The sequence below is a fragment of the Ptychodera flava genome, chromosome 2 (genome assembly GCF_041260155.1).
Source record: "Ptychodera flava strain L36383 chromosome 2, AS_Pfla_20210202, whole genome shotgun sequence".
Classification (NCBI taxonomy): domain Eukaryota; kingdom Metazoa; phylum Hemichordata; class Enteropneusta; family Ptychoderidae; genus Ptychodera; species Ptychodera flava.
In genome coordinates, this window is record NC_091929.1 from 19,999,572 (window position 1) to 20,012,747 (window position 13,176).

Genomic DNA, 13,176 nt, shown 5'->3' on the forward strand with positions numbered 1-13,176 from the left:
AGTTTTTGTGGATATATGAGAATGACTGATCACCCATTTTCGCGCTGAAAACCAGCTGATAGGGGAGCCTGCCGGGTTATTGCGGATGTTCTGTTGACCACATGACTTCTTAAAGGATTCCTCGTATTTTGATATTTTAAAAGCAAATATAAATTCCTTCAGTTGCTAATACTCGGGTCTACAAATGGTTTAAAAATCTTTGATAACGTACCCTTATCAGTGAACTTTCCCCCAATAGCAAAAGAGTGAAATTTTACACGCTATTTATTGATCAAGACCCCCTCAACGAATGGCATTTCCCTCCTGTGGAAATGAATCAATGAGTGAAACATCGTCCATAACGCCTTTTCAACCAACCCGGTAAGATTACAGAAGGAAAAACAGAAGGAAAGTTTCCCGTCGCATTCGCAAATATCGATAGAGAGTCCAAACATAAATGGTCATCAAAACTATGCATGCATTATGAAGACGTTATTCCACGATGTTTGATCGATAACGCAACGTATTCTCGTGATGCGTCCGTAATTTGAATTTTTGCTTAGCAACTAGTCAAAAGATATGAATACGTCATTCGAATAAGACGCGTTATCGACCAAACTTCGTGTGATAACCCCTAAGTATTTACGGTTCACTACTTAATGCAGACACAGACACAGATACGGACAGACAGACACACAGACAGACACAGACACAGAACACACACACACACACACATATATAAATGTATAAAGAAAGAATACCTATCTATCTATCTGTCTATAGCTATATATCTATACCTATATGCATATGTCTATATCTATCCCTATATCTATACTATATATCTATGCAAAACGTCAGACAAAATCGATATGTATATATGAATCGATATATATATATATATATATATATATATATATATATATATATATATATATATATATATATATATATATATATATATATATTATATATATATATATATATATATATATATATATATATATATATACTCTGTGTGCCCAAGTTCAGAGGTTGCCATAAAGCCATTATGGTGATAACCGGGAGGGCACATTGTATACATTTTATATATATATATATATATATATATATATATATATATATATATATATATATATATATATATATATATATATATATATATATATATATATATATATATATATATATATATATATATATTGCTTTGGCCTGACGTTTTGCACCCGGTCTATTAATTATTCATTTTGAGGGGCCAAAGCCCTAGGGCACTTGGCCCCTATTGTTTTTTTTCGGGATCTTTCCTCTTCATTTAGGACTCAAAATTACATAATCCAAGAAGCACGGGGACATTGCCAAAGTGTATGCATCTTAGGTTCGTGACTACGACTACATGAATAGTATAATTCTAATGCATAAGTTACTGCTATCCTCATTTAACAAAGAGAATAATAGTTTCTTCTGGCAGGCTAGACGTAACTGTTGTCTCGAAATGGCCAACACTGATTGATAAATGTTTGGTTTTGAGAATACTAAGAAATTTTTTTGATATTATGATTTCTTTTTAACCATTCATAACTTAGTTCAAGTGGTTTTTAGAAAAAATATGACACTCACCTTCAAAATAATATTCATCCGCAGAAGTTGTCGGCAAGCTTCCATAGCAGACAGCATGAAACAGCCCAACAGGAAGCAGGATAAGGGTGTTATCACTTAAAGTAATATCGATAATAGGTGCCTTAAAATTTGTGATGTTTTCATTGCGAACGAACAACTGGTCAGAATTCATCTGTAAGGCGAAAAAGGTTCGCCCCTGCTTTGCAAGACCAATCAGCTCATATGAAGGTCCAACCGAGAGAGAGCGTAGATGTATGCCGTCACTGCCTTTCATATTTTCCCAAGATGCGTGTAAGCTCTGTCGAATAAAAATAGTGTGGTCTTTGCTTATACCAATGATACTTTGGTTCACAAACCATGCCGCTCGCATCACACAGCAACCATTAGGGATAACTTGCCACCCAAGCGTAGCCATGGAATATTTAACCAGCAAGGTATTGTCCCTCTGTATTCCAAGAAGTGCATCGGGATTTATATCGATATCTATTGTTTCACCGGTTCCTTGGTATGGGCCAACTATCGTTTTCTCTCTAGAGCTGATACCAACCAACTCGTTATCCTGAGTTACTGCAATCATGTCCACACCTAATAGAAAATCAGGAGCCGCTCGTTTTGCTCTATCTTGGAGATGTTGAACTTGAAGTAGTCCGTTGACGTAGAAATCTTCTGTCAGAAAGAGATACAAGGAATCATTGGATCTATGTAGAGTTATTATAAAGTGATTTTCCCTGTAAATTAGACTGTGAACGAATCAATTCAACACCTAAATATCAATCATTAAATTGACAGAAGATTTTATATACACGTTCACACACGTGAGCATATGTCGCAGCGATGTCTGTCTGCCTGTGTGTCTTTTTGCGTGTCTGTCTGTCTGCCCGTCTGTCTGTCCGTCTGTCTGTCTGTCTGTCTGTGTGCTCAATATCTCAAAACCGGCTCATCAGATCAGAATCAAATCTCGTACATAGGTTCAGTTTGGAAATGGCAAGAAGTGATTAGTGTTTGGTGGATGTGGCTCACTAACTTTTTGCTCACTTGCATAATTAATTATTTTAGAAAAAACAGATATATATTGAGGACGACTGCACACAATTTGACGAGATTTGCTACAAATGTTGATCACATCAATATATATCATCTGTGAAAGTTATTAAGGGGTGCGTGAAAGGTAATTACTAATTTGCATATTTGATGAAATTTCCTAATTAGGGGTATGTATCTGAATTTACTCAATCAAAATTGACGAAACTTTGTATCCATATTGAAGATACTATGATTTAACATTATTGAAAGTCATTAAGCATTTTTACTCCATCCAAATCGTTATTTGCATATTTAATGACCTTTCGAAATTAAGGATATATATTTGAATTTACATAACCAAAATTGATGAAACTTGCTATGTACATTAAAGATACTATGATAGAACATTATTAAATGTCATTAAGCATTTTTACTTCAGTAATTCCTAATTTGCATATTTTATGAACTTTCCTAATTAGGGGTATTTATCTGAATTGACGAGACCAAAGTTGACGAAACTTGCTATGAACATTAAAGATACTGTGAAAGAACATTATTGAAAGTCATTAAGCATTTGAACTTTAGCAAATTCCTTTTTTGCATATTTAATGAACTTTCATAATCAGGGATATTTATCTGTATTTACTTGACTTGCTATGTTCATTAAAGATACTATGATACGACGTTATTGAAAGTCATTAAGCATTTTTACTTCATGCAGCTCCTAATTTGCGTATTTAATGAATTTTTGAAATTAGGGATATATATTTGAATACACATGACCAAAATTGACGAAACTTGCTATGTACATTAAAGATACCGTTATGTAGACTAACATTATTGAAAGGCATTAAGCATTTTTGCTTCAGCCAATTCTTATTTGTGTATTTAATGAGCTTTCCTAATTAGGGATATATACTTTGATTTATTTGATCAAAGTTGGCATAACATGCTATGTACATTGATGATTATACCAGGTTATACCAATATTTGAAGTCATTTCGCACTTAAGTTTTAATGTCAGCTAATTTATAGTTTGCGTATCTAATGAGCTTTCAAACTTTTGAATATATAGTTTGAAGGACCTCACCAAAGGCAATTACACTTGCTATATAAAGAGGTGATACAGTGACAGCAGTCAAAGAAATTAATTATTTCTATTTCAGCTAATTTGCGTATTTGAATACTTAATGACCTATAGAGTTAATCTGTGGTGAATATTGTTTCTTATGTTGATCATAATACTTTCGATGAAGTTGCAAACATGTGGTAAAGGTTCAAATTTACACATAACTGCAATATATAATGAAACACGTGAGCATTTACAGTTCATATCTGGTTATGATAAGTTTTACAAAACGCTAGCACCCCCCCTCCCAAGTGACATCTCTCTAAAGATCTAATTTGTGTACGTTTATAAAAAAATAACTTGAAGAATCAAATAATATCAACTAGCATGACCTAAAAACTTAGCATCATTTCAATAGTATTTCTTATATGGTAGGTATATTTTTGGGAAAAATAGACTCCCCCCCATAATTCTGCGTAGAGGCCTATTCCTGTGTTTTTCATATCCATTCATGTATTTAAGAACAGCGATTAGTATGACTGCAAACTGTCGATATTACATGGGACACTCTATTACAAGGCAGCGAACACTAGAGAAAGAGGCCAACACAAGGACACAGTGCCGTGAGATGAACAAGACATGATGATAAGACCTGGGAGAAAGGGTCCAGCCTATCAGTCGGCTGTAAGGGGACCTTATAGGACCACAAACACCAATTACTGGGGCCGATATATGTGTATAGAACAAAAATCGTAGGTCATTTTGAAACAGGACTGATAGAACTCTGTGCAACCAACGTCTCTACAAAGATAAATTAAAGACGGCTCATTCGTACCAAAAACAGACCTTTAATCAATAAATACGCAAATTAGCACTAATTATGCATGCCACACCAAAATCAATGAAGTTTCATATGTATGCTTTCGTGTATTTCCTTGTACCAATTATGAACAAAAATGGCTGAAACATGTCTTAGATATCTGCATGACCGGATGCACGAACGCTCGCACGGACATGACCAAACCTGTAAATCCCCCAGGAGGTTGTCCGTTCGGACTGAAAACGTTCGTACACAAAAATGGATTTCATAGCATTATTCTTTATTATCTTTCAATTTGCCATCCTCAAGCCCATGTGGATGGACATCAGAAAACAAAATGGCCGCCACGCATCCATATTTGCTAAGATCACAAAACAAATCTACGTTAATATATATAACATAGAGAGTAATCCTAATACGGAGTTCCATAAAATCGCTAAGGGCATCTCTGAGATATCTACGTGAATGGACGGACGGACGGACAAGATTAAACATATAAATTCCTCCGGACGTTGTCCGTGGGGACTAAAAATAAGGGATCATCTATACAGATTACCTGTGTTACTCTTTCAGGGTAAGTTATTTAATTAAGATTTTCAAAAAAAACAAAACAAAACGAAGACTGAAAATTTTCTTACTCCAAGAGCTTTTCAAAGGAGCACACCCCAAATGGCAGAATTGTACGAATTACAGTGTCAGAATATCTATCGCTCAGACGCATTTTGCCTTAATCAAACAAGTTGAGTACCTCAATGTCAAACCGGACACAAAAGTTACACACGTGTACTAGATTAATAGCTCTGGTTTACCTTTAACGTGGTCTTTCGTTTTTTCGTCGACCACTTCCGTAGAGATTGCAAAATCTGCGACCATGAAAGCATAAGTGTACATCAGGAACAAACTCATTGTTTCCATTTTTACACTAACAAAAAAACAAACAAAAATGCATAATTGAACAACTAAATGTACTTATATACACACATATATACATATAAAATATATAATATATATATATAATATATAAATATTATTTTTTTCGTCTATAATTAAGGTGACCGATTGCAAGATTTAACGTACCTATTCATATTTATAGACTTCATCGTCATGAAAAGTAAAGTAAGTTCTGAGTATGTGGTTAAGTTATTGGAAAGACATCTTTAAGACCGGGATACAAATGACGCACGCTCCGATCCACAAACAATTATTAAAACATAATTTAAATAACTCACCTCATACTGTATTTCACAGTGAGTGTCAGTCACAATGATGGTCACTTCGTTTATGAATCAGCGGTGTCTAACTGAAAACTAATCAGGTGATGAAGTAAGTCTAAGAATAATCTGAACCACACCCTAGTCTAGAAATTATGCTGACAGCTTTAAAACGCCAACTTAGATTACATGCAAGTTACAACTAATATTTTACAACAATGTAACGTTCTTCTTGTAATTTTGCTGTACCCTTAACAGTACATTCGGTTTAATTATGTACATCCATATTCATCTATTAAAACACGCTTGTTACGCTAGGCTACGACCCGCGATTGTAAGTAATAAGGAACAAACATATCAGACATCTACCTGCCTACCTGCCTACCTACCTGTTTGCCTACCTGCCTGCTGACTGAACGCATGCATAGATACATAGATAGATAGATACATACATACATACATACATACATATATATATATATATATATATATATAGAGAGAGAGAGAGAGAGAGAGAGAGAGAGAGAGAGAGAGAGAGAGAGAGGAGGTAGACAGGTGTCTTACCGTCGCGGGTCGTAGCCTACCTACCTACCATTTCGTGATTTACGTCAACAACGTAACCTCGCTGGTTAGGGTTCATACATAGGGAATTATCTGTTCTTGCCTCTTTCATCCTTACATGCAGAGCTATAACCTAGCTAAAAAGATCAAGAACCTGGGCATGGAACGGCGATGCTATGTCATTTATTTTTAAACATTTAAGAATACTCTTCTCAGATACGCTACAACTTTGGTAGCATACAGTATTGTTTGGCATTACGGTAAATACATATGTCTGCTATGAGGCCATTTTACTTTATTTTTAAACATTGTATTTGACTCGATCTTGTGTGAACCCGTTTCAAAGACAATATTCTTTGTGTACACATACTGTTGTCGGTGTCCGAGATACAGCACTATTTCATTCTCCGGAAAGTTGTGACAGTCGTGTTTGGTTTGAAATTCATATAATCTTTGGCAGATTGGCCACAAGCGGACGTCACTTTGCCTTTAAAGGTCAATTGAAATAGGGTTGAATTTCGTATGACCAGCTGTTTTCCATTTCCCCTAATCTTTCCGTCACAAATGCTTACTGAACATACTCTACTGTAGACGATGTATACCACACTCCTGCTAGTAGGCATACCATGATAGAAAATTTAAACAATCTTCTCTGTTATTTTCATTAACTGCACAAGCCGAAAACCATTGTTGATTTCTCTTTCACCCGGGGCTACAATCTAGTGTTAGCTTTCCATTGCACAGTAAAATGGTATTATGGAAACACGAGAATTACGCCATTTTTGTTCTACGATCGACAATACTATGCCGACAATATTTTTACAAGTACAAACTTCCTAGCTAGCTTATCTTACACTTTACCCCTCAATGAAGCGTTTTTAGTGATAAGCGGGACTGGCGTGTAATTTTCCTGAGACTACATGTCCACAAGCGCAATTTAAATCAATTCGGAGTCACTTATAGATGCCAAGTTAAAAATTTTAAGTCACATCTTCACTCAGATGCCAACAATTTCATTCTCGAATTAAACGACAGATGTTGTTTTAGCACAAAGGACATCCGACTTTCTACAGCCAGTATATATAGTAACAAATACCAGAGCCACACCTTTGACTAGAGGTTAATTTCCCGATTTTGCTACAGGAACTTATTAAGGACACAGACTACTCCAACCTATCGACTGGAACGGTATCGCCTTTGTTGTAACTCCAAGCCGCCTTTTTGATCATCAAAGTGTGCTTTTTTAATTTGTGATAGGTGCACCTTATACTCATGTTCGCCAGTTAATCTGTCCCTAGAATTCACAATTATAAGTAAGACAAAAATGTTATGTAATTTTGGTATATTGACAAAATTCAAATGGATTGAATGTAAATGAAATCTAAACAGCAATAATAAGATTATTTTCTCACCTAGACTAACTTTGAGTAATAATTTCATCAAGTCCTGACCTTAAAAGTGTACCACAGGTTTCTAGTATATAACATACTTTTTATGCTGTTAAAAGAAATTGATTAAGTGATCGATGAACGAAATGTCGAAATGTCATGCACATACTAGGTTTCACACACGCTTACTATTGCTAGGCAGAGGCTTAATTAAGGTAATATGATTCTCGAAATAGAAGCTGTTGATAGCATGCTGTTGTGTAGCTACGTCGCACTAATGGAATGCGCCACGGGGATTCCTGGTCATATTCTGAACCAACTTTCGGTCAAAGAACGGCTCATGGAAGCTTTTAAGCACTTTCTGTTAAATCAAGAAAACAAAGGGTAATACCACAAAATTCGGGATGACAGAATATAATTAATTGAATTTTAATTTTCACATACACACACACAAATACGGTGAAACTTTATTAATCCTAAGACTTCAAGAATGCAATCAAACAGGAGACCAGATCAACAAAATTGACGATTCAGCCGTGTGCGGGCGGTCCACATGGCGGAATATTTCAGTCTACGGATACTAGATAGTATAGCACAAATTTGAGTGTCCTGTCATCTGTTCCCATAAACATTCTATGGTACTGCAAAAAGCTGATGTTTGCCTGTAGAGTCCTGTTTAGATAAATCTAGAACCACGAATAGAGGACTAATTATTTTCGTTAAATATGCTAGAGTTATGATACTGTGTTTGTTCATCATGGAAGCATTAACATTGAAGTACAGAAAAGTTCTCTTCTTCCACTGTGAATTAGCAAAACAGACATGTTTCGAACAATTCTCTTGTCCTTCATCAGTGTCCACACTTGATCTGACAGAAAGATCCAAATGCAGGCATTTAAACAGCTGGAAGGGTGAACAAACTCGAGGTGTGAAAACGTTTCGTTGTCACAGAAAATGTGTTAAGTGTGGACATTGAACTGTCCACTGACTCTTCTTCTAACGTCAATGTCATGGTGCTGCAATGGGTTCACCGATACCGCCCATAGTAGCCAATCTCTACATGAAAATGTTTGAAAACGAGGCACTTGTTAATATAAACACCGACCCGGCTCCTCTCTGGTGGTACAGATATGTTGATGATACCAACACAGCAATAAAGAAGGACAAAGTAAAAGAATTCCATGATTACATCAATAGTAGAGATAGCTGCATACAATTCACCATGGAGCAACCAGAAGCTGACGGAAGCATCTCTTTCTTGGACACCAAAGTCACTCCATTAATTGACGGGAAGGTGAAGACCACAGTGTACAGGAAGTCAACACATACCGATCTATATCTACAATGGAACAGTAATCATGCACTAAATGCAAAGTTGTCAGTACCAAGGTCACTGTTTAACAGAGCAGAAAACGTATGCACAAATCAAGAAGACAGAAAGAAGGAATTTGAACTTATAAGCCATGTTTTACAACAGAATGGTTTTCCGACATGGGCCAGATCAAGGTCAAGTACCATCAAATCGACCAAAGACAAGCAAAGAGCCATCAACCAGGAAAACAGTAACAGCAAAGGTTTCATCGTAATACCACACATCAAAGGCACCAGTGAAAGAATCAGGAATACACTAAAAAAGAGAGGAATACAGACATACTTCAAAAGCAGCAACACACTTCGAGATATCCTGGTCAAGCCCAAAGATAAGAATAAGAAAGAGAACATGAAAAACGTCATCTACCAAATAGATTGTGCAACACCGGGGTGCAATGCCTATTACATAGGGGAGACCAGTAGACCTCTTAGGGGACGCTTTGAAGAACACAAGAAAAAAGATCAATCAGCTATTTGACAGCATATTTCAGAAAGTAAACACAAACCTCCAGAATTGTCTTCTTTGTCAGTCAAAGTCATCGATAAAGAACAACACGTGGACAAAAGAAGATTATTAGAGGCCATGTACATTAATGTAAACAATCCACCACTCAATGCCAATGTTGGAAATCCCATGAGATCCCAACCATCTATGGTGACATCCTGAGAGTCAGTGGACAGTTCAATGTCCACACTTAACACATTTTCTGTGACAATGAAACGTTTTGACACCTCGAGTTTGCTCACCTCCAGCTGTTTAAATGCTTGCATTTGGATCTTTCTGTCAGATCAAGTGTGGACACTGATGAAGGACAAGAGATTTGTTCGAAACATGTCTGTTTTGCTAATTCACAGTGGAAGAAGAGAACTTTTCTGTACTTCAATGCTAGAGTTAGTCCAGCATGCTACCTCATGATGAGTAATGTTCTTGTAAAAAATGCAAGACGTCTGTCGACGCATCTGACACCCGAAGTGTGTCAATTACGGCAAATGTTAAAGATGACTCAGAATCTCCCTCACTAATAGCCATGGACGGTGCATCTGTTGATAGCATGCTGTTGTGTAGCTACGGCGCACTAATCTATTGTGCCAATGGGGGTTCCTGGTCATATTCTGAACCAACTTTTGGTCAAACAACAACTTTTTAAAAAAGTTTGAATAAAACTGGTGCATCTTCTTACATCCTGGCATATTTAGAAATGCCATTGTCCCGAAGGTCACAATAAAAAAAAAGATAATGTACCACTTTTCCTCTTACGGTGTGCGCGGTAATTAGTCAACATGCGTTCACGAAACGTTTCTAATGATTAATACTCGAAATCTACACATGAATAATAGATTAATTCGGATTCAGATAAATTGACTGCACACTAAATCAATGATGGTATTATTGTTTTATAGTCCATCTAACAGTAATGACGACTTCTTCCGGCGCCTCGGAAAATAATCGTGAGGTGTAACTCCTAGGTAAAGTACTCACCGATATCCCAGCTACGTCTTCGACAAAGCAACGTAAATTAATAAGGATGACGGGGCGTATAAATTTTCTCGAATTATCACTTCTACCATACTGACAACGAATATTTCAGCTATCTGCAAGTATTGGTCAGATCGACGTCACTGACAGTCACCAGATTGGCGAGTCAGGGGTAATCACAGCCGATTGCTTGATCACAATGCTGTTTGTTATCACAAAATCAAAGACAACAGCTGGTAAACCAAGTTCTAGAAGACACGCTATTTTACTGAGTCTTCTTTGATTAGCGACTTGCAAGGTTTGCCATGAATTAGTATCTCTGTGTCAGGAGACTGTTAGCAAGTTTTTTTTTGGACGTGTGCGATTGCCATGTACTAATCGTTATTTGACATATCAGGGTTTCAATATGCCATGGATACCGATGAATTTAGAGTAACAGCATTTTAAAGAGACCACACGTAACAATACGTCAAACAGTTGAATTACACTTGCATCTAGCGAGCTCTTAAACATTTAGGTAACACTGCAATAGCTCAGGCCAAGAGTGAATACTATTGTTAAGTGACATGAAAACATTCAAAAAATCCGTCGACGTTATGGGCAATCATCAAAAGGTATGTGATCAGTTTCGTTACTGGAGAATTACCTAAAAATGGAAGACACTAGTTTAGCAAACAATCTGTTAAATTAAATTGCAAATGGTTTCAATTGTTGTTGAACTTCATCCGAAGTACTTTGGCCCAGCCATTTTCAATTGATTTTCAGGATTCACTGATGCCGATTTTCTAATGATGAAATTATCAAGTCTTCATGTAACTTTTCGTTCATTTCATTCGACTCTATCTGTCATCAATTACACAATCTGCAGAAAAATAAGACATCAGTTTCTGATACCATTCGTGCAAAATTAAAGAAATGGTGCAGACATTCTACCTTAACCCTCAATTATGATTTAAACTTGTCTTAAGCCTACAGAATAGAAACCAGCGAATGTTACTTCTCTCCGCAAGTCTGATGATACTTCAGTCTGGAATCTAATAATGTTAGAAATGATGTTTCAGACATATTTGAAGAGTCATTCAAGATTTACACTGACTAAAAATTATTAGCATCAACCAGCCTGGCTTTCGTGGGAAGCATAGTATAATATATCAACCGACTAACTGTATAGATTTAAGGTTCCAAGACAAGTATTCAACCCTTCCAATCAATTAACTCTAACATTTAGAGCCTAAAACGCAAAAAAAATGTTTTCGGGACACTTTTAGTGCTCATAAGAAAAAAATACTAAATCCACAAACCATATTGGTGATATTTTACGAAGTATATAACGATATAACCAAGAAGAGAAGGTGGACATTTCAAACAATCACGAAGGCAGTCACAGTAAATCGTAGGAAACCTGAGTATTTTTGGTCCGCTGTTTTACATAAAAGAACAGAGCACGACGCATGTTGCGCTATATACTCATGCCATGGACAGTGTTTATATCACGCGTGGCTAAACATTGTTACTTAAATATCATGGCAGGAGCACTCTCCACACTAAATTGCGGACATCAATTTATCATTTTAAGCCTAATAATTTACTCCTGAACAAAAGTAACTTGTTCCTGATAAACAACACGAGTAAGAAGGTGAAGTGGAACGCACATGCGTCAGCGGGAAGATGTGTAAATGTCACTCTCGTTCGATGACTTTTTTTCCAATCATCAAAAAGAACTTTTGCTTTGTGCCTCCTATTCGTGACGGAATATTCTTTTTACGACCAGGTCCTGCAACTAATGCCATGTCATCAGCAAATTTTATGACAGTGAGAATGACATTATAAATATCAATTCATTTGTATAAACAGAGAAAAAAAACGGGTTATATTACAAAGCCTTGGGGAGCACTTGTATTTAAAATCCATTCGTTCGAAAGTTGAACTTGTATGCTTACTCGTTGTGGCCGATCAAACAGAAATGATCAATTCCAAAGAATAGATGTAGTGTTAATTTGCAAATCAACAAGGCATTTGATCAGAACATGAGGCTGTATTAAATACTCACGAAAATGTCCATAAATAAAATTCGAACGAAATGTTTTGTGGAATCCATATGACTCATAGTTCAGTTAAGAATCATCACTTCGGTGGGTCATAATTTGCCTTTGGCATTTGTTGTACCTGAAAACCGCGGTTTTTTTGTCGTTTGACGATCATGATTACCGCAGTGTTTGAACGCACTTTTGTATGACATATTCAAGTAATGAAAGGAATGCTTCAGATAATTAGAAATATGTAGAACAAAAACAAATACGATCGGAAACTTTGAATAGTACCAAAGAATTTCCAAAAGTGAATTATGTTTAATTTACGGAAAGGTGAGCTTTTGTTTGTCACTGGTGTTCTTTAAAACAAGGTAACAGAGAAGGAAACGGATATATTCAGTTTAAATGTTGAGAACTTGAAAGTAAATCTGCGGTCATATGCACCATGATGATAAAGAGAAGACAATATCATATATTGACGACCAGAGCTGACATTGCTGCCGGCAGACTAAATTCTTTAACATTGACCTCACGGAGTGAGCATTAATCTTACAATTGCGACTCTCTCCTTCCCACTCAAGAACATAGATGAAAATCGTTTAACCGTTAATAGTTTGGCAAGATTATTGGATT

The 13,176-nt window shown here is 36.2% G+C and overlaps 1 protein-coding gene across 1 annotated transcript; it reads left to right on the forward strand.

Moving 5' to 3' along the window:
* Positions 1 to 8,686: 8,686 nt before the first annotated feature.
* On the forward strand, positions 8,687 to 9,514 carry LOC139149303 (uncharacterized). Its single transcript, XM_070720999.1, has one exon. It carries the CDS (start codon positions 8,687 to 8,689, stop codon positions 9,512 to 9,514), a length of 828 nt encoding a protein of 275 aa, XP_070577100.1.
* The last annotated feature ends 3,662 nt before the right edge of the window (positions 9,515 to 13,176 follow it).